Source organism: Dendrobates tinctorius, unplaced genomic scaffold (assembly GCF_039654945.1).
Source record: "Dendrobates tinctorius isolate UK_male_01 unplaced genomic scaffold, ASM3965494v1 ptg000165l, whole genome shotgun sequence".
In the NCBI taxonomy this organism is placed as follows: Eukaryota; Metazoa; Chordata; class Amphibia; order Anura; family Dendrobatidae; genus Dendrobates; species Dendrobates tinctorius.
In genome coordinates this window covers 24,673,269-24,694,613 of record NW_027361832.1, presented here as the reverse complement: position 1 = coordinate 24,694,613, position 21,345 = coordinate 24,673,269, and the positions used below count along the sequence as shown (strand labels likewise).

Below are 21,345 nucleotides of genomic sequence, written 5' to 3'. Positions count from 1 at the left end.
CAGAGGCTGCAGTCTGTCACAGGCCCTCCCTGATACAAAGCATCATCAGGGGGCAGAGGCTGCGGTCTGCCACAGACCCTGCCTGAAACAAGGTGTCATCAGGGGGCAGAAGCTGCGGTCTGTCACAGGCCCTCCCTGGAACAAAATGTCATCAGGGGGCAGAGGCTGCGGTCTGTCACAGGCCCTCTCTGAAACAAAGCATCATCAGGGGGTAGAGGCTGTGATCTGACACAGCCCCTGCCTGAAACAAAGCATCATCAGGGGGCAGAGGCTGCGGTCTGACACAGCCCCTGCCTGAAACAAAGCATCATCAGGGGGCAGAGGCTGCGGTCTGTCACAGGCCCTGCCTGAAACAAGGTGTCATCAGGGGGCAGAAGCTGCGGTCTGCCACAGACCCTGCCTGAAACAAGGTGTCATCAGGGGGCAGAAGCTGCGGTCTGTCACAGGCCCTCCCTGGAACAAAATGTCATCAGGGGGCAGAGGCTGCGGTCTGTCACAGGCCCTCTCTGAAACAAAGCATCATCAGGGGGTAGAGGCTGTGATCTGACACAGCCCCTGCCTGAAACAAAGCATCATCAGGGGGCAGAGGCTGCGGTCTGACACAGCCCCTGCCTGAAACAAAGCATCATCAGGGGGCAGAGGCTGCGGTCTGTCACAGGCCCTGCCTGAAACAAAATGTCATCAGGGGCAGAGGCTGCAGTTTATCACAGGCCCTGCCTGAAACAAAGCATCATCAGGGGGCAGAGGCTGTGGTCTGTCACAGCCCCTGCCTGAAACAAAGCATCAGGGGGCAGAGGCTGTGGTCTGTCACAGCCCCTGCCTGAAACAAAGCATCATCAGGGGGCAGAGGCTGTGGTCTGTCACAGCCCCTGCCTGAAACAAAGCATCATCAGGGGGCAGAGGCTGTGGTCTGTCACAGCCCCTGCCTGAAACAAAGCATCATCAGGGGGCAGAGGCTGTGGTCTGTCACAGCCCCTGCCTGAAACAAAGCATCATCAGGGGGCAGAGGCTGTGGTCTGTCACAGCCCCTGCCTGAAACAAAGCATCATCAGGGGGCAGAGGCTGTGGTCTGTCACAGCCCCTGCCTGAAACAAAGCATCATCAGGGGGCAGAGGCTGTGGTCTGTCACAACCCCTGCCTGAAACAAAGCATCATCAGGGGGCAGAGGCTGTGGTCTGTCACAGCCCCTGCCTGAAACAAAGCATCATCAGGGGGCAGAGGCTGTGGTCTGTCACAGGCCCTGCCTGAAACAAAGCATCATCAGGGGGCAGAGGCTGTGGTCTGTCACAGGCCCTCTCTGAAACAAAGCATCATCAGGGGTAGAGGCTGTGGTCTGACACAGCCCCTGCCTGAAACAAAGCATCATCAGGGGGCAGAGGCTGCGGTCTGTCACAGGCCCTGCCTGAAACAAAATGTCATCAGGGGCAGAGGCTGCAGTTTATCACAGGCCCTGCCTGAAACAAAGCATCATCAGGGGGCAGAGGCTGTGGTCTGTCACAGCCCCTGCCTGAAACAAAGCATCAACAGGGGGCAGAGGCAGCGACCGCAGCCTTTGCCCCCGGATGACTCTTCGTTTGCACATCCCAGAATGCACTGGGGCTTTTAATTGATTGTCATCACAAATAAAGTAGGGAAAAAAGTTAGTGCAGTTAGGGAACAGTAGGGAATTTTTAAAGTATATTTGAAAAAGGCTTAGATTATAGGAGCAAAAAGATAATGAGTTAGGAGGAAAATGACTTCAAGGAATGCCCCATTACCCCTTCAAGGAATATAAAAAAACCTCATGTAAAAACCATGATATAGGAATAGAAAAATCTATATTTATCTATTTTACTTGGGGTCTTGTCAGTCCCAGAAGTGTATAAGTGAAGACGGCAGTACAGTGGGGTGATGGGGCAATGCCAGGGAGGTGCATACACTTGGCTAAGCTTATGAATTAATAGCCTGGCATTAATGTGCCAATAATGATGGCCAGCATAGACGATAATCCAGTTTTAATCTAGACTTAATGTGAAGTAAAACCATCATTTCCAGTTATACAAAACTTTTAATGAATGATGAATGAATATAAAATGAAGGATGGATGGATAATAAAGTCCAAATAGGAAATGCAGCGTTTATCCATTTACAATAATACTAACAATGATGATACTGGTACAATGTAATAACCTATAAAGATTCCAATGAAAAAGTAAAAGATGGGAAAAGATAATGCGATTTTTAAGGCTTTTGGTACAAACAAGTACAGATGACGGGCAGGAGAGGGGTCTTGGAGCCAGTTTATGGCCATTTTTGGATGGGGAAAAGCGTCCATACTTTACTCACATATTGTCAAAAAGAAATGCTGTAAAGATGGGCCCCCAACAGCCTTTCTGTACCGGTTTTTAATAGACACATGATATGAAGAAATACGAGAGAAGTTATATAAAGAAATCTTTGAAGGATTTATCTAACTTTTTTAAAAAATACTTTAAAAACAGCTGCAAAATTGCAGAACTTCTGGTGATCATCCGGGTGCTTGTGTAGGTTACAGCTGCAGTCAGTCAGTGGCCTCAGCAATCACTGTCCTACTACCGGCATCACCGCGCAGTGATGGGCGCCACAATGTCTAACACCTTGAGGCCACCAATTGCCTGAAGCGGTTATGGCCCAACCACTTATAACCAAACAGTGGAAACATTTTCGGGACCTCACAGCTGGATCTGTAGGGGAAACAAGAGGCGAGTAGTGGTGATGAGCGAACATGCTCGGATAACGTCTTATCCAAGCACACTCGGGTGTTATCAGAGTAACTCGGGCGTGCTCGTATATTATGTTCGCGTCCCTGCGGCTGCATGATTTGCGGCTGCTAGACAACCTGAACACATATGGGGATTTCCTGTTTGTTGCAAGTGTTCAGGTTGTCTAACAGCCGCAAATCATGCAGCCGCAGGGACAGGAACATAATATACGAGCACTACAAGATACTCTGATGACACCCGAGCGTGCTTGGAAAAGACGTTATCAGAGCACGTTCGCTCTTCATTAGCGTATAGTGTTTCTTTGTCATTTTCTAACATTTGCAGCAGTTTTTAAAAAAAAATGTTTCAAAAGTTGGATATCCCTTTAAAGAATGTGCCATCAATGTCTGATCGGCGAGGATTCGATTGCTAGGATCTCCTTCTTCCAAGTTCTATAAGAAAGGGTCTACGACAAAAACCAAAGTGCGGCATCTCTAAGACTGTTTTTCCATAACACCGCCGTATCACCACCGGTCAGACATTGATGGCATCACCTATTCTGTCGCTACAGTAGTTAGAGCAGCACTGGCGTGATTACCTAAAAAATGACAGAGGGAAATCTGGTTATATCACATATGATCAGAATTACACAGCGCACCAGAAGCTGCAATTACACCATAAAAGACCAGCTAACTATGGTGCAGACTGGATTAAATAGTGGGAGTAATAATTTTTAAGTTTGGCTGACGGAAACGTTTGAAGAGATTACATGTAAATATCCATATTCTAAGAGTGCAAAAAATTATTTTTTTTTTTCTACAAATTTCACTCCCCTTCCCCACGGTGTAAAATATACACGAGCAGTCACTTCCTCTCACTTTATAAATACATTACTTCCACATTTGGTTCATCTAGGCTTAGATTGCTTTGCTAAAATATTGGAAATGCAGAAAGATCAGCCGTGAAATAAAAGCAGGCGTTATGCAGGGTAGTGATTGTGTGCCAACAACATGGGTCCGTCTCACCCATCAATTCTGTGCAGAGACTCCGCTTATTTAGATGACGGTGCACGTACGGTTAGGCAAGGAGTCTGAGAAGGAGTTGTCAGCTGGATTCTAATAACACAACCTGGACTCGGAGACTAGAGCGGCGTTCCCTTCTGAGCTGCGGTTGATAAAAAATAACTCGGTTGGCAATATCCACGGCACTGAACAATTATTCTTTGTGTACAAAAATACAGACATAAAGTCTTGGCAGAGCAGAACTTGTCCTTGTGGCACTGGTGAGAATAGTGACAAATTCTACAAAAGTGCTTGAAACAGAGCCACAATCAGACAGATACAGCTAGGCCATTACCGGTATATTAATAGTGTACGCCAATAGGCGAGTCCGAGGAGCCGCAGCGCTCAGCCACAAGCCCTCGAGAAGTCTCCATCAGGCTGGTCTGTTAGCAGCAAGGATGGCACATTCTTATCTATACCTTCTTAGTGTAAACTACTGGTGTGGCCCTGTAAGGGCTCCCGTGTAAAAGGAGCCACATGCCACGTCCCATACAGCCACAGGCACGTTAGACTTCTTCATCAGGATCTGCCACCTCCGCCACTTCTATTTCAGGCAGGGACTTGTTCCAGCAGTTCTCATGGCTCTCTCTAAAAGAGCTGGAAATAGGAGTGGTAGAAAAAGTCATGGGTCACAAACACAACACTAGGGAACAGATGACACACACAGGTTTCAAAAATTCATCGCCATCAGTTCACATTTCACTTTTTTTTTTAAAAAAACACACGGATTTTAATGAAACAGCAATGCACAGTCTAGTAAGTGACAAATCGCTAGAATCAGGGTCTCAGCTACTATATAATGCTACTCTCAGCAAAATCCTGCTGACATTCTCTTTAAAACCACCAGTGTCTCATACTAGAAATGGAACTGGCAGCGCTTTACTGTCTCCAGTGGGCCCATTAAGACAAATGTAGCAGATGTGCACAAGATTGACCTCCACGCCATTCGCACAGGTTTCTAAGGATCAATGACCCCATTCACACAGGCTACTAAGGATCAATGGCTCCATTCACACAGGCTTCTCAGGATCAGTGGTCTGTCCCCAGCAATCGGGGAGTTATCTCCAATCTTGTTGATGGAGAATAAATTCCAAACTTGGGACAAATCCTTTAATGAGAATCTGTCACCAGGTTTTTCCTACTCCATCTGAGAGCAGCATAATGTAGGGGCAGAGACCCTAATTCCAGTGATGTGTCACTTACTGGGCTACTTGTTGTGATTTTTATCAAATCCCTGATTTATCTGCTACAGATCCATCAGTTCTCTGAATGCTGAGCCCTGTATAACCCCACCCATACCACTGATTTTGGCAGCTGCCCATGTCCAGTGGGGGCTTATGAATAAGGAAAATTATATGGCACAGGTTTCCTAGTCCTCTAATGATAATATCCTGCTGATAAAACTGATTTTTTTTTTTTTTTTAACCAAAAATAAATCCCAGGAACCATGGTATTAGTCTGCTGCCACCAATAACAAAAAAAAATTGTCTCCTTCCCAGCAGACTAAAACTCACTTGCTAGCACCAGTCCTCCTCAGTTAGTGAGAAAGCTGTAGGAGAAGTCGAAATAACTAAAGCATAACCACTCCAAGAAAAAAGTCAAGGTGCATGAACACCCAACTAGGCAACTAAGGGTGGGTGCTGCGTCAACCAAAGAAGAATAATAAGAGAAAGATTTTATGGAGAGTACCAAAAAGAGTAAATTACTTACTGGTAATGGAATTTTTCAGAGCCCATGACAGCACCACCTGAGTAGGGAATCCGCCCATAAAAGACAGAAAACCTACAGAATAAAAGGGCAAACCCCCCCGCATCAGTGGGGTTACAAAGCATCGAGAGGCCCTCCATTAACAATTAAAGAGGTGGTCCACTGCAATCTTTATTGTGAACATTGATTTAAAGCTTTGAAATCATTTTTTTTTTTTTTTTAAATCCATTCTTTTTTCAAATTTGTTTGTGGTAGGCTCTATCTCTGCTCGCTCAGTGCCGATTACGTGACCCCTGACTGCGGAAGTTGAAGTTGCATCACCGAGCCATGATCCAGTCTCACGCAGACTGCGGCCACTTCCTGGATGACTGGCCTGTGGGCGGTGTTTCACTGCATGTCATAGCCCAGTACTGAGCGCGTGCTGTAAAAGATTTTCTTCTCTCCTTCTCTGCTTTCATTGGCAAAGCCCCGCAAGAATGTGTCAATTAGGTGAAAACCCTCACTGCCCTAATAGTGACCTCTCAAATTCCAGTCAAGTGAAGCCCAGTTGCCTGGGAGTGACAAACTGGACCTTGGATGAGAAGATTTGGGATCTCTGGCAGTAACCAAGGATCGGTGACTGACATCAACCTCATTCATGAGAACCATGGTCATTTGAGTCAGAACGGTGCGATTAAAATTACCCTAAAGGGTATGTTCCCACGGTCAGTAAATGCTGTGGGTTGAACGCTACGTACATCTGCAGTATCAAATGTGCAGCGTCCAGATATTACAACATAGGGGATGGAATTTCAAGAAATTCCATGCCCACTATGCGCCCAGAGAGGCCTGTGTCTTACCTGCGGAGACGGACATGCGGCGTGTCTTTCCAGACCACAGCATGTCAATTTATCTTGCAGAGACTTGATATCTCTTAAGGTTTTCTATAACCATATCTTCTCCTTCGAAACGACCTCCAGTATGACAAACCAATTACAGAGTCATTTTTTACTATCCCCAGCTTTGTCCAGGATGTCATCAAAGGCAGTCCTGAACAGACACTCTCCTCACAGAATGGAACACAATCTGGATTTTGATTGCATATCACCATGCCTGCCTTTAAGCCCCATGGCTCTTCAAGCTGCATTTGAAAAAACTGCTGATCTCTCCTCCAATCTCACAGAATTTGCTGATGCCAGAATGCCACTGCTCCCTGCATTAACGGGTTATCAGCCAAGACGTCCTCCATTGTTATTCCTTAAATGGCTTTCCAATTGACCAAGCCAGACCATCATGGATCTGGCTGTAGACGTCACAGCTTTAGCAGGTTTTAGCGCTCCTGCTGAGGATTCCCAGATCCCAGGTAATTTTTAGGTAGCTAACTGCCTTTTAATCTTAGGGATCTTTAAGTAGCCCCATAGCTTCAAAACAGCAAGGAGGATTTTCTTTTTGATGATTTAGCCACTGCTCCATCTATTTTTGGTGCTTTGTCCCATAGGGTTGTCTCCTGCTCCTCAAAGGGTTATTTCCTCTTTATTGATGAGGGCAGTGAACCCTTCCTTTCAGGTCTCTTCCCCTTGTAATAAACGCCAGTATTTTTTAATTTACTAGCAGGAACAACATGTCATCACGTCATTCACAGGCCAAGGATGACATGGTGGCCAGCAGACATGCTGCCTCCTCCTGCACTCCAGCCAAGACCACAATGGGCCTACTGTGGCGCTTCCAGGCCCTGCACACCAGCTCAGCAAACCTCAAGCCCTCCAAGGCAATTGGTCAGGATCTGTGGAGGAGTCTTCTTTTTAATCTGCACTGGACACTCGTGTATAGGTTCCCCTTCAAGGACAGGAAACCAATTGGTGCAGGGGAGAGGTTCCGTTATTTTATTCTGTAGGTTTCTCGTCCTTGATGGGAAGATCTCGTCTCTCAGGTGATGCTGTCATGGGTCTTAGGAAAATCTTTATTTCTCAGTCACTTCATTGGGAGACACAGGAACCATGGGAGACACAGAAACCACGGAACGTCCTAAAGCTGTCCCTGGGGTGGGAAAACTAATACTAGTGCTCCAAAGAGAAGTATGACAATCCCTAAAGCTACTGCCAAGTAACTGCTGCTCGTAGTTCCCTTCTGCCAAGGCTTGCATCCCTAGATACAGTACAAAGCTAAGAGCTCCACAAAGATGTGGACAAAAGACTAAGTAGCAGCCCTATGGGAGAGAAGAAGAACAGAGGCCAGGAGATGCAAGACCCAGGAGGCTTCCAGAAAGATAAATAAAAGGTTAGCTCCCAACTTAACCTCTTTCTGACATTTGATGTACTATCCCGTCCATACACCCTGGGCCTTAATGCTCGTGGATGGGATAGTACATCATATGCGATCACGGTGGGAGTGCGGCTGTTCGCGGCCGGGTGTCAGCGGATTCTCACCGCTGACACCCGGCACTAAGTGCCAGGAGCAGTCACGGACTGCTCCGGGCAATTTAAACCCCAGAAAACTGCGATCAAACATGATCGCAGCGTTCCGGGAGCAGGCAGAGGGGCTGTCAGCTCTGACCGGCCCTCTGCCTTTGGATCGGAGACCCCGCGGCATGACGCGGGGTCCCGATCGCTGCCATGGAGACCCAATGTCATGACAACATCCGGGTCCCCAAAGCTGAGAGACTTCCTGTCATGTGCAGTGCATGTCAGGAAGTCTCACAGGTTAGTGCATAGAAGCTGCAGATCTGCATGCTATAGAAGCAATTAGCCTGCACAAAATGAGTGTCCCATAGTGGGACAAGGTGTAAAAGTAAGAATTAAATTAAAAAATTGTAAAATTTAAAAAAAAAAAACAAAAAAAAAAAAACAACAATATTTATTCGATCAATAAATATTTAAATAAAAAAAATCTAAACAATTAAAGTACACATATTTAGTATCGCCACGTCCGTAACGACCCGACGTATAAAATTGTCCCACTAGTTAACCCCTTTAGTGAACACCATAAAAAAACAATGCTTTATCATCATACCGCCGAACAAAAAGTGGAATAACTCGCGATCAAAAAGATGGATATAAATAAACATGGTACCGCTAAAAACATCGTCTTGTCCCGCAAAAAACAAGCTGCCATATAGCTCCATCACCGGAAAAATAAAAAAGTTATAGCTCTCAGAATAAAGCGATGCAAAAATAATTATTTTTCATATAAAATAGTTTTTATTGTATAAAAGCGCCAAAACATAAGAAAAATTATATAAATCGGGTCAGTACGATTACAGCGATACCTGAAGAATAAAACTGCTTTATCAATTTTACCACATGCGGAATGGTATAAACGCCCCCCATCCACCAAAAGAAATGCATGAATTGCTGTTTTTTGTTCATTCTGCCTTACAAAAATCGGAATAAAAAGCGAAAAAAAAATGTCATGTGCCCGAAAATGGTACCAATAAAAACGTCAACTCGTCCCGCAAAAAACAAGACCTCACATGACTCTGTGGGCAATAAAAAGCATCTTTTAGTGTGTGACAGCTGCTAAACATAAAAACCCGCTATAAATAGTAAATCAAACCCCCCTTTATCACCCCCTTAGTTAGGGGAAAATAATAAAATAAAAAAACATATTTATTTCCATTTTCTCATTAGGGTTGGGATTAGGGCTGTGTTGGGTTTAGGGTTGGAGTTAGAATTGGGGGGTTTCCACTGTTTAGGCACATCAGGGGCTCTCCAAACGCGACATGGCGTCTGATCTCAATTCCAGCCAATTTTGCATTGAAAAGTCAAATGGCGCTCCTTCCCTTCCGAGCTCTGCCATGCGCCCAAACAGTGGTTTTCCTGCATATATGTGATATCAGCGTACTCAGGACAAATTGTACAACAACTTTTGGTGTCCAATTTCTCCTGTTACCCTTGGTAAAACAACAAATTGGATCTGAAGTAAATTTTTTGTGAAAAAAGTTAAATGTTCTTTTTTTAAAACACTCCAAAAATTCCTGTGAAGCACCTGAATGGTTAATAAACTTCTTGAATGTGGTTTTGAGCATCTTGAGGGGTGCAGTTTTTAGAATGGTGTCACTTTTGGGGATTTTCTATCATACAGACCCCTCAGGGTGAATTCAAATGTGATGTGGTCCCTAAAAAAATGGTTTTGTAAATTTTGTTGTAAAAATGAGAAATCACTGGTCAACTCTTAACCCTTATAACTTCCTAACAAGAAAAATTTTGGTTCCAAAATTGTGCTGATGTAAAGTAAAGTAGACACGTGGGAAATGTTAGTTATTAAGTATTTTGTGTGACATTTCCCTGTGATTTAAAGGCATGAAAATTCAAAGTTGAAAAATTGTGAAATTTTCGCCAAATTTCCGTGTTTTTTTTTTTCCACAAATAAACGGAAGTCATATCAAAAGAAATTTTACCACTATCATAAAGTACAATATATCGTGAGAAAACAGTGTCAGAATCACCGGGATCCATGGAAACGTTCCAGAGTTATTACCTCATAAAGGGACAGTGGTCAGAATTGTAAAAACTGGCCCGGTCATTAACATGCAAACCACCCTTGGGGTAAAGGGGTTTAGTCTACCAAGAATAAGACTGAGGAGGCCTGGTGCTAGTAGTCAAGGTATAGTCTGCTAGGGAAGAGCCAATGTTTTTGTTAAGGCGTATTATTACCGTCAGCCCCCAGGGATGTCATCTGAATTTAGCATTGATATGTACAGTATAGGAGAAGCTTTGTAACTCATTTATATAGACATCTGTGAAAAAAACTGATGACTGATGGTAAAAACTGGCACATGGACCATACACTGATACAAAATACTGATGACACGGTTACCATTTATTTATAAAAAAAAACAAAAAAAAAAAAACCACTGACATGTGAAAAAGGTCTTAAATGAGCTGGTAAATGAATCACTAAACAAGCATCTAAACTTACCCATTGTCTGCAGAAGCCGCCTGATCCGCTTCTATAGCAGAGGACTCCACCTCCCCGCTGCACTCGCTCTCTTCTCCAGACGGTCTACGTGACTTCCCATTTTCTGCGCTCATCTCCCTAAGATGATTTTTTTTTTTTTTACAAATACAAATTATATGAAAAGTTTCAGAATAAACCAAGCAAGGCAACAAAAGATTACAATACGAGACAGTCTACTACTAGTAGAACTGTCTGTAAAATTATTACAAAACTGATCACCACAACGTTGGGCGACTTATTTCCCCTTATTCTCCCCTCGCCACAAGACTGCTGTAATGTGAAGACAAGTGGAGGTGCAGGCAGGCGTAGGCCTTGCCCCCTCAATCATTGTGTGTGGGAGTAACACTGTTAGTGGAGTGCAGCATTTCTCTGCATTTTGTCACCTGTTAGCAGTCTTGTGGCAGGGATATCTCCAGTGCTAAGACTTAAAATGAAGCAGGAGGGCACAGTTGCTCTACTCAACTCCTTCTGGTAGGAGTCTTGTGGTAAGGGGAGAATAGGGCGAGAGTCGGATTGGTGTTGGTTCCACATACTCTGGGAATAGATTATCATTTTTGCAGACGCCAAGCTCAAAAAATTATTGGCACCCTTGAAATTGTCCTGGAAATTTATAGTAATTACACGTTTTGTTATACATATTTATTTCCTCTTTGTGTGTACTGGAACACCACAAAAAAAAAAAAAAAATTCGACATACAGTCACACAAAACCCCAAAAATGGGCAGAACAAAATTGTTGCCACCTTTCCAAAATTGTGGGTAAACTACTTTGTTTCCTTCATGTGATGCTCATTCCAACTCACCTGTGGCAAGTAACATGTGTGGGCAATATGAAAGTCACATCTGATACCAGACAAAAAAGGGAAGAAATTGACTCAATCTTGGCATTGTGTGTGTGCCACACTGAGCATGGAGAACAGAAAGAGGAGAAGAGAACTGTCCGAGGACTTGAGAAGCAAAATTGTTGAAAAATAACAATCTCAAGGTCACAAGTCCATCTCCAGAGAGCTGGATGTTAATCTGTCCATGGTGCACAGCATAATCAAGACGTGTACAACCCATGGAACTGTAGCCAAGCTCCCTGGATGAGGATGGCAGAGAAAAATTGATGAAAGATTGCAACAAAGGATAGTCCAGATGATGGATAAGCAGCCCCAATCAAGTTACAATGAAATTCAAACTGTCCTGCAGGCTCAGGGTGCATCAGTATTAAATGAAACGTCATAGCAGAAAACCCAAGAGAGCCCCACTGCTGACACAGAAACATAAAAACGCTACACTGCAGTTTGCCAAAATGTATGCGAGTAAGCCAAAATCCTTCTTGGAATTGTGAACAGATGAGAACAAAGATGGAGCTTTTTTGTAAAACACATTCTACTGTGTTTTGTTGTCCTCTGGAATGAGAACAACAAAGAAAAGAACACAGTACCTACAATCAAATATGATGGAGGTTCACAGATGTTTTGGGGTTGTTTTGCTGCTTTTGGCACTGGGTGCCTTGACCATGTCCAAGGCATCATGAAATCGAAAGGATATTGGGTCGCAGTGTAATGCCCAGTGTCAGAAAGCTAGGTTTGCGTCATAGGACATGGGTCTTCCAATATACTTCAGAAGCACCTAGAAATGACAATAAAAGCGTTGGAGAGATCTGAAGTGACCAGCAATGAGTCCGGATCTAAAATTCACATTGAACACTATGGAGAGATCTTAAAACTACTGTTGGGAGAAGGCACCCTTCATATATGATGGACCTGGAATAGTCTGTAAAAGATAAGTGGTCCAAAATTCCAGTTGAGAGTTATAAGAAGCTCACTGATGATTATAGGGAGTGATTGATTGCAGTTATTTATTCCCAAGGGTGTGCAACCAAATATTAGGCCGAGGGTGCCAACACTTTTGTCTAGCCTATTTTTGGGGTTGTGTGAGAAATGATATTCAATTTGCCATTTTCTGTATCTTTTTGTGATGTTACAATACAAACAAAGGAAATAAACATGTGTATAACAAAACATGTGCAATTGCAATAATTTTCTGGGAGAAATACTTCATTTGCTGAAGCAATTTCAAGGGTGCCAACACTTTCAGACATGACTGCATATACCACAAAATCTGCTAAGTATAGCTCAGCCAAAAATTTTGGACTTTCCTCATTTGAAAAACTTGTCGAGAAGTAGTTCATTAATTTTGAGACTGCTGAAGTCAGTAAATGTGACATTTTGTGTTACGTTTGGAAAAACCACATCATATTAGTTGTGTTGATCTTTTTATATTGTGTCTGTTTGTTTTATTGAAAAACAGCAGAAAGTTTGCAAATTTTGCTAATAAATCGAATTTCAATAGAGATTGGATAATTTTGGTTCCACTTATACTTAGGTTTAAAAAGACAAAAGGTCCATCAAGTTCAACTTATTTCATTATATTAAACTATATTAATCCCTTTCCGACATGGCCAATTTCTTTTTTGATGTTCTCATTTTTTCCCTTCCTTTCTTCCAACAGCCATAACTAACATATTTTGCAGCTAAGATGTGACTTATAGTCTGGTTGTACCTGTCTGTGGCTGGGGCGTCGTCTAAGAAGCAGGTCACAGGAGGTAGGAGCCTGCGGGGCTGGGGTTAACAGGTGTGCCCGCTATTAAAGATAATGAATATGCACTACTCCCCACGCCCATAATGCCGTCCACCTTTCTGCACTGAAGTCGGCGTCAAGAGGTGGGCGGGACTATGGGCATGGGGAGCAGTGACTATTCATTTCCCTTAATAGCGGCCACATGTGTTAGCCACAGGTGAAGACTCCTGCAGCTGCTGAGCGATCATTCCATACCATGATGGGCCCATAATATGGATCATATAAACCAGGATGAGGGCCATGTATACCAGCATGAGCCCAGGAAGGGGGATCATACATACCAGGAGGGGAATCATATAACAAAATGAGGGCCATGCATCCAAGGCTGAGCCCAGGAGGAGAGCCATATATACCAGGATGGGCCAAAAATGGGCCACATATACAAAAGGATGGGGGACATTAGTACAGAATTGGGGGACATTGTCAGCAGCAGATACCCTTCATAACTGAATACAATTTTTGTTTTGATTTTTTTTTTTTTAATCTTCCTCATCAAAATCCTTGGTGCGTGTTATAATCCGCAAAATACGATTTTATTTTTCTATCCACATAGATGTATGAGAGCTTGTTTTTCAGGGGATGAATTGTAGTTTTGATTGAAACTATTCATCTTATCACATAATATACTGGAAAATGAGAAACAAAATTCCAAGTGTGGTGAAACTGTGAAATTTGATTGTGTCGCCATGTTCTGAGACCCCAATGAATCAAAATAAAAAGCAATCAGCCGCCCTCATAAGGGTACTTGGATCACCACAAGAAGCGCATGGCACGCTTCATACTCGACATACACATGGACAAGCTCCTGCTGGGATGCCATATCACTCTCCCCATATGAAAGGCCTGCCCGCTTCTACAACTCCTCTTGCCTACTCTAGTGAGGTTCGAGAAATACCCATACTGGGTCGAAACCTCCACTTACTCTATGTTTATGATCTTCATTTTCGTCTCTGTGTTGAATAACTCTTTGTACATGTAATAAATACGGACACATTTTTTGTGACCAAATACCCTTAAGAGTGCGGCTGATTCCTTTTTATCGTGATACATTGGAGTTCTCCAGCTCAGCCTGCACCTCCTGGACAACCGAGTGCACATCTTAATTTTTCCAATGTTCCCTGACCTGTAACGCTTTCATATCTGTTGATGGAGTTGTGTGACGGTTTATTTTTTGTGGGACGAGATGACGTTTTTATTGATACCATTTTGGGATCGATGTGACACTGTTTGCTTTGCACTGCATTTTTTTTTTGTTGATGAATTGCTGTGAACAAAATACAAACAAAATAAAACATAATTTTGGCACTTTTAAATTTTTTGTTTATGGTTTATTATTACCAATCTGTCTCACGGTGATACTACTTTGTGCATTTTTTTTTTTTTTAAATCTCCGATCTGAAACTTTAATGCGGGAAAAAAGGGGGCTGATTTGAAGTTTTGTTCTATTTTTTCCCTCATATTTAACACTTTTTCATCCCCACTGTATTTATCAGTCTCCTTAGAAGATTTGAACCTGCGATCATCTGATCACTTGTGTTATACACAGCAATTATACTGCTGTATATAGCAAAAAACCATGATCCACTTTGATGCCCAGCCACAGAATGGGTTTCAAAGGGATTGTCCACCACCACTAGGACAACCCCTTCTTGAACTAAATGTTTGACGCTGATAAAATAATAAAGCCTATACTCTCCTCCTGTGCTGTTCCAGTGGTGTCTGCACTCGCGGCCCTGCGGCTCTCATGCAGTGGTCGTAACCATGGATGTCTAAGCTACTGCATTGCCCTTGCATGGGGAAAGCGACGTAGCAAATCCAAACAACCAGGGCTGTGGAGTCAGAGCCAATTTTGGTGGAGTCGGAGTAATGGAAATTGAGGAGTTGGAGTCGGAGGTGTGGCTTACCGACTCCACAGACCTGGTATGAGGGAGTTGGAGTTGGTTTCATGGAAATTGAGGAATTGGAGTCGGAGATTTGGTTTACCGACTCCACAGCCCTGCAAAGAACTTTCTAATTGGAGGCATTTGCTAACATTATTACACCTACTACACATTGGGATAGGCCCGTGGAGATGAGAAAACTCATTTAAGCATTAGATACAACTTGTATAAAACGGGTCATCAGTGTATTGCACAGACATGATGGATCCACCAAAGCAGGAGCTGCACGGCTTTTCAAGCCTAGCTAGGGTGGGTCTCCCATTGCATCCATGAGTTATAACATTTAATAAATGGAATCAATTGCAGCCATTATTCGATCCCTGGTCTGAGATGACGATGGTCCCTGATCTTTTGCTGGGGACCATTATTCCAGTAATACTTAGTTGCAGAGAGTACATTTTTTTCACATTACACTGTCTAACCTGCAGAACACCAGGGAAAATAAAATGTAAAACTAACAGTGCATTTTTACATTTCTAGTAGCAGTGACATTTCCCAGACCTTACGGTATAAAGCAAAAACTTATTAATAAGATTAGACTCACTGGACCCGGCTCTCGAGCGTCTGTATGTGCAATTGCTTTTCATTTAACAGCATCTTCAAGGCTTCAAGCTCCTTTTGCTTCTCGGCAAGATCCCTTTGAAGTCTGTAATTTGTTTCTTCTAAAGTCTCACAAAAAGCCTGGACACATACAGACAGGCATAGATGTTACATAGACGCAAGCACGTGGTCAAACTATGCAACTAGACTGAAGAGGACGCCTGACGAAAGCAGAGAGGCACACATGTCCCAAAGGATGGAGAAAAAAAGAAACGGGAAGCCAGCGGAAAACACATTAAATATGTATTTCAATTTACTCACCCGGCTCTCTTCCAGGCTATCAAAAGGACCAGGCGGATCATCCAGACACAGAAATAATCTCACAGGGGAGCTGAAATCAAAATATGCCCTTTAATAAAGTCTGCAGAGAGTTCTTAAAGTATATATTTATCTCTGATATATAGAGATAATTTCCATAGAGAGCCGAGCATTACTCATCTTCTACCAATCCTGATTGGAAATCATTATTATAATCCAGAGCCGCATTCACAATTCTGCTAGTTGTACACTTGTATTCCCTGCGGTATCATTGTCAGCACAGATCTTACTCTACTGTACAGTAATGTAGGAAAAAGTATAAGCCCCCCCCCGTTGTGTTAGATCTGACGACATCCCGGTCCAGTCAGCAGACCGCAGTGGCCAATAATGAGCTTTAGTGAAGATTGAGGAATTAACTGACATCACCCCCGGCCAGTGCTGGAGTGAAGGGAGACCGGACCGGTGAATATGCCTATATTTCTTATTTTGCACCAGGTACAGTTGTGGCCAAAAGTATTGACACCCCTGCAATTTTGTCAGATACTACTCAGTTTCTTCCTGAAAATGATTGCAAACACAAATTCTTTGGTATTATCTTCATTTAATTTGTCTTAAATGAAAAAAACACAAGAGAGAATGAAGCAAAAAGCAAAACATAGATCTTTTCACACAAAACTCCAAAAATGGGCCAGACAAAAGTATTGGCACCCTCAGCCTAATACTTGGTTGCACAACCTTTAGCCAAAATAACTGCGACCAACCGCTTCCGGTAACCATCAATGAGTTTCTTACAATGCTCTGCTGGAATTTTAGACCATTCTTCTTTGGCAAACTGCTCCAGGTCCCTGATATTTGAAGGGTGCCTTCTCCAAACTGCCATTTTTAGATCTCTCCACAGGTGTTCTATGGGATTCAGGTCTGGACTCATTGCTGGCCACTTTAGAAGTCTCCAGTGCCTTCTAGTGCTTTTTGAAGTGTGTTTTGGATCATTGTCCTGCTGGAAGACCCATGACCTCTGAGGGAGACCCAGCTTTCTCACACTGGGCCCTACATTATGCTGCAAAATTTGTTGGTAGTCTTCAGACTTCAAAATGCCATGCACACGGTCAAGCAGTCCAGTGCCAGAGGCAGCAAAGCAACCCCAAAACATCAGGAAACCTCCGCCATATTTGACTGTAGGAACCGTGTTTTTTTTCTTTGAATGCCTCTTTTTTTCTCCTGTAAACTCTATGTTGATGCCTTTGCCCAAAAAGCTCTACTTTTGTCTCATCTGACCAGAGAACATTCTTGCAAAACGTTTTAGAATTTTTCATGTCTCGGGGTAAGAAGTGGGGTCTTCCTGGGTCTCCTACCATACAGTCGCTTTTCATTCAGACGCCGACGGATAGTACGGGTTGACACTGCTGTACCTTCGGACTGCAGGGCAGCTTGAACTTGTTTGGATGTTAGTCGAGGTTCTTTATCCAACATCCGCATTGAAATCTCTTGTCAATTTTTCTTTTCCGTCCACATCTAGGGAGGTTAGCCACAGTGCTATGGGCTTTAAACTTCTTGATGACACTGCGCACGGTAGACAGAGGAACATTCAGGTCTTTGGAGATGGACATGTAGCCTTGAGATTGCTCATGCTTCCTCACAATTTGGTTTCTCAAGTCCTCAGACAGTTCTTTGGTCTTCTTTCTTTTCTCCATGCTCAATGTGGTACACACAAGGACACAGGACAGAGGTTGAGTCAACTTTAATCCATGTCAACTGGCTGCAAGTGTGATTTAGTTATTGCCAACACCTGTTAGGTGCCACAGGTAAGTTACAGGTGCTGTTAGTTACACAAATTAGAGAAGCATCACATGATTTTTCGAACAGTGCCAATACTTTTGTCCACCCTCTTTTTATGTTTGGTGTGGAATTATATCCAATTTGGCTTTAGGACAATTCTTTTTGTATTTTTTCATTTAAGACAAATTGAATGAAGATAATAATACCAAAGAATTTGTGTTTGCAATCATTTTCAGGAAGAAACTGAGTATTATCTGACAAAATTGCAGGGGTGTCAATACTTTTGGCCACAACTGAAGCTCCAGTCTTCACCACGGTTGCATCATCCAGAAAGGACCTGTCATAACCAACCGTCAGCTGATGCACCAGGTGACCTTATATAGGAAGGTGGGAGTGATCACCACCAGCACATGCAGACTAACTAAACATGTAGTAATACCAGTGGCCACCGGGGGGAAAATATTAACCCCTCGTGGCCTGAAAGGAAAAAAGTTTATATGTGAGCAGCTCAAACTGACACAGATCCAAATATGGATCGTGACAGTATTCCCCTTACAATGAGGGGCCTCTGGATCCTCAACACCGCTGGTGTAGATTAACAATATGAACAAGACAATGTTGCACCCCTGGTCTGAACGGTGCTCTCTCCCTGGCTGCTAGCAGAACCGACTTTTGCTTCTGCAGCATGGAAAAAATAGCAGAGGGGACAGAAAAAGGTTTGATCAGCGATCTGACCAGCTTCAGAGCAGCGCGAGAAGGCTCTGAACAGACTGCTCATGCTGCACACATTACCATGGTGACTGGCCAGTTAGTGACGGCAGGGTGGCCGGTAACTTAGACAATGATTTGAACGCTAAAATTAAAAAGCCTTCCATTCTTCAGAATGGAGGAGATTTTTTAATAAGGGGTAAATTGCAAAGTTCATCATTTTTACAAGCACTTTTCCAATTTTACCCATATATGACCTTGAAACAACCTGTTTTGCATGCTAGCACAGTGGCTTACTGGTTAGTAATCTGGAAGCGTTAGGACCGCAAGTGAAGTTTGCATGTTCTCGCAGCCCAACTAGGGTCTACTAGGACAGTGTATGAGAAGGGTCTGTGTCACACGGCTGTAAAGCATCCACTGCTATTTCAATCACAGTATATATTTTTTGGGTTGCCAAACTTAAAACACTATTACAAGTAAAAAGAAAGAATTCACTCTACACTGAAGACAGATTAGCTGCAAGATGGTGGAGTGATCAATCAGAACAAAAATGTAGCAGAGGGCACATAGGAGCTCACCGTACACTTACAGAATGTAGCAGAGGGCACATAAGAGCTCACCGTACATGTGCAGAATGTGGCAGGGGGCACATAGGAGCTCACCGTACACGTACAGAATGTGGCAGGGGGCACATAGGAGCTGACCGTACACTTACAGAATGTAGCAGAGGGCACATAGGAGCTCACCGTACACTTACAGAATGTAGCAGAGGGCACAAAGGAGCTCACCATACATGTGCAGAATGTGGCAGGGGGCACATAGGAGCTCACCGTACACTTACAGAATGTGGCAGGGGGCACACAGGAGCTCCCCGTACACGCATCTCTGTAGACAGTCTGCACTAAACTCGCACACACCATTTAGGGGCAGCAGCAGGCAACCACATTCACCTGTTTTTAATTTAGCAGCCAAAAATTATTTGTTTTGTAGCATTGGCAACCATACAAATTGTCATCTGACGCTCATATTATACAGGGATGCAAAGAGAGAAGGCCCTTAAGTGCAGAACCCAAGAGAAAAACAAAATGAGCAAATACCCTGTAGTAAGTAAATATATAGCAGTAGCACATGTTACTAACATAGGGAACTTGGTAAACACTATTTTGAAAAAAAACAAAAAAACCTTAAAAGCCATTCCACCACAACAAGGTGTACTCAATCTGGACGATGCCCAACCCTTGCAGTTCACCTCTAATGTGTCAGCAGATGCAAAAATAAATAAGGGCTGCGGTATTTGTTAGCGCTATATAAAAATAAAAAATAAAGATTATAGACTGTTCAGACACCAGCCTTGGAAAGCTATATAAACAAAATGAGCTGTCCAACAAATGGGGAGTCACACCGCTGCTTTTCTAAAGTGCATAAAAAAATAAACAAAATTTAAAAAAATTGAGCCAAAGCACACATTGGTGTAAGTGCAATACATAGGTGTGTATTCACGCTGTGGCCGTTTAACAAGCAGACCCTAAGATAAAAACAAAATTAGTGAATTTTTCTGCAGTGTCTTACACAAACAAAATTAGTGAATTTTTCTGCAGTGTCTTACACCCCTAAAGTGCTATATGATGTTTTTACAGGGCTATTATATGCCAACACCCTTGGGCTCATGACTAGACACCTCAGATGGGCGAACCCCAACAGTAAAGTTCGGCGTCTGTACAGAACACCTACAGTTCGGGCACGGACACCAAACATGGACTTGAACAGGAAGTCCATATTACTGTTCGTGTTCAGCCTCCTGAACACTGGGTGTTTCTTGTGCCGTCATGTGCATGACAGTGCGGCAAACACCGCTTCTGATCAGTGATAAAATCATTACCGCCGGTCAGACAGCCGCAGTTCCCACACTGTCAAATGACAGCGTGAGCCAGCAGCCGTGATCGGAGGTAAAATGTTTACCTTCAGTCACTGGTGTTGTGCTGATGGGACTACTGCTACCATCAGCCTACGCCTGCTGCCACTAATAACAGCGAGAGCAGGTGCGGCTGATGGGAGTATTCATCAGCTGGTGCCTGCACTGTAAATAAATAATTTAAAAAATTGAGGACCCCTCTATTCTTGATAACCAGCCTTGCTAACGCTGACAGCTGAGGGTTGCAGCCCACAGCTGTCAGATATGCCTGGCTGGTTATCAATAATACAGGAGAACCAATGCATTTTTTTTTTTTTATTTATTTATTTATTTAAAATGCTGGCTGGTGAATACTCCCATCAGCCGCTCCTGCTCTCACTGTAAGGCTATGTTCACACGTGGCGTTTTTTTCGCGCCGGTTTTAACCGTGCGACTTTGCCGCGAAAAATAAGCATCCCATGCATTCCTATGGGATTCCGCAATGCTGTGCTAATGCTGCGGTTCTTACCGCGGCGGAATCGCTTTGCGGTAAAAAACGCAGCATGCTCATTAATTTAGCGGAATCGCGGCGATCCCGCACCCATAGGAATGCATTGTTCTGCTTACTTTCCGCATGTGGCTGTGCACACCAGGCGAAAAGTAAGCAGAACATTTGCGGATGGTACCCACAGTCTGGAGGAGAGGAGACTGTCCTCCGGGCTTTGGGTACCATATCCCTGTAAAAAATAGAATTTAAAATAAAAAATATTGTTATTCTTACCTTCCGGCGTCCCGCACAGCCTTCCCGCCTCTCTCCACGCTCCCAGTCCCAGTAATCCTTTGCGAGCGACGACGTCCATTCTCGCGGTCATTTGCGAGACATTGCGATCCCGCGAGAACGGACGTCATCGCGGTAATTATTGCAAAGGATTACTGGGACCGGGAGCGTGGAGAGAGGCGGGAAGGCTGCGTGGGACGCCGGAAGGTAAGAATAACAAATATTTTTTTTTTATTATTATATTTTACATCCTATCTTTTACTATTGATGCCGCATAGGCAGCCTCAATAGTAAAAAGTTGGTCACACTCGTCAAACACTATGTTTGACGAGTGTGACCAACCT

General features: G+C 43.5%; 1 protein-coding gene across 4 annotated transcripts in view; it reads right to left on the bottom strand.

Annotated features, from left to right (window-relative positions):
- Positions 1-3,918: 3,918 nt before the first annotated feature.
- Positions 3,919-21,345, bottom strand: part of SNX16 (sorting nexin 16) — a 42,386-nt gene continuing 24,959 nt past the window's right edge. For all 4 annotated transcript variants that reach the window (XM_073550590.1, XM_073550588.1, XM_073550589.1 and 1 more), the window contains 4 exons: positions 15,852-15,921; positions 15,535-15,671; positions 10,385-10,501; positions 3,919-4,378 (listed from right to left, as the gene is read on the bottom strand). In XM_073550590.1, coding sequence (XP_073406691.1) covers positions 4,288-4,378; positions 10,385-10,501; positions 15,535-15,671; positions 15,852-15,921 — 415 coding nt within the window. In that variant the 3' untranslated portion in view covers positions 3,919-4,287. The remainder of the gene's footprint in view (positions 4,379-10,384; positions 10,502-15,534; positions 15,672-15,851; positions 15,922-21,345) is intronic.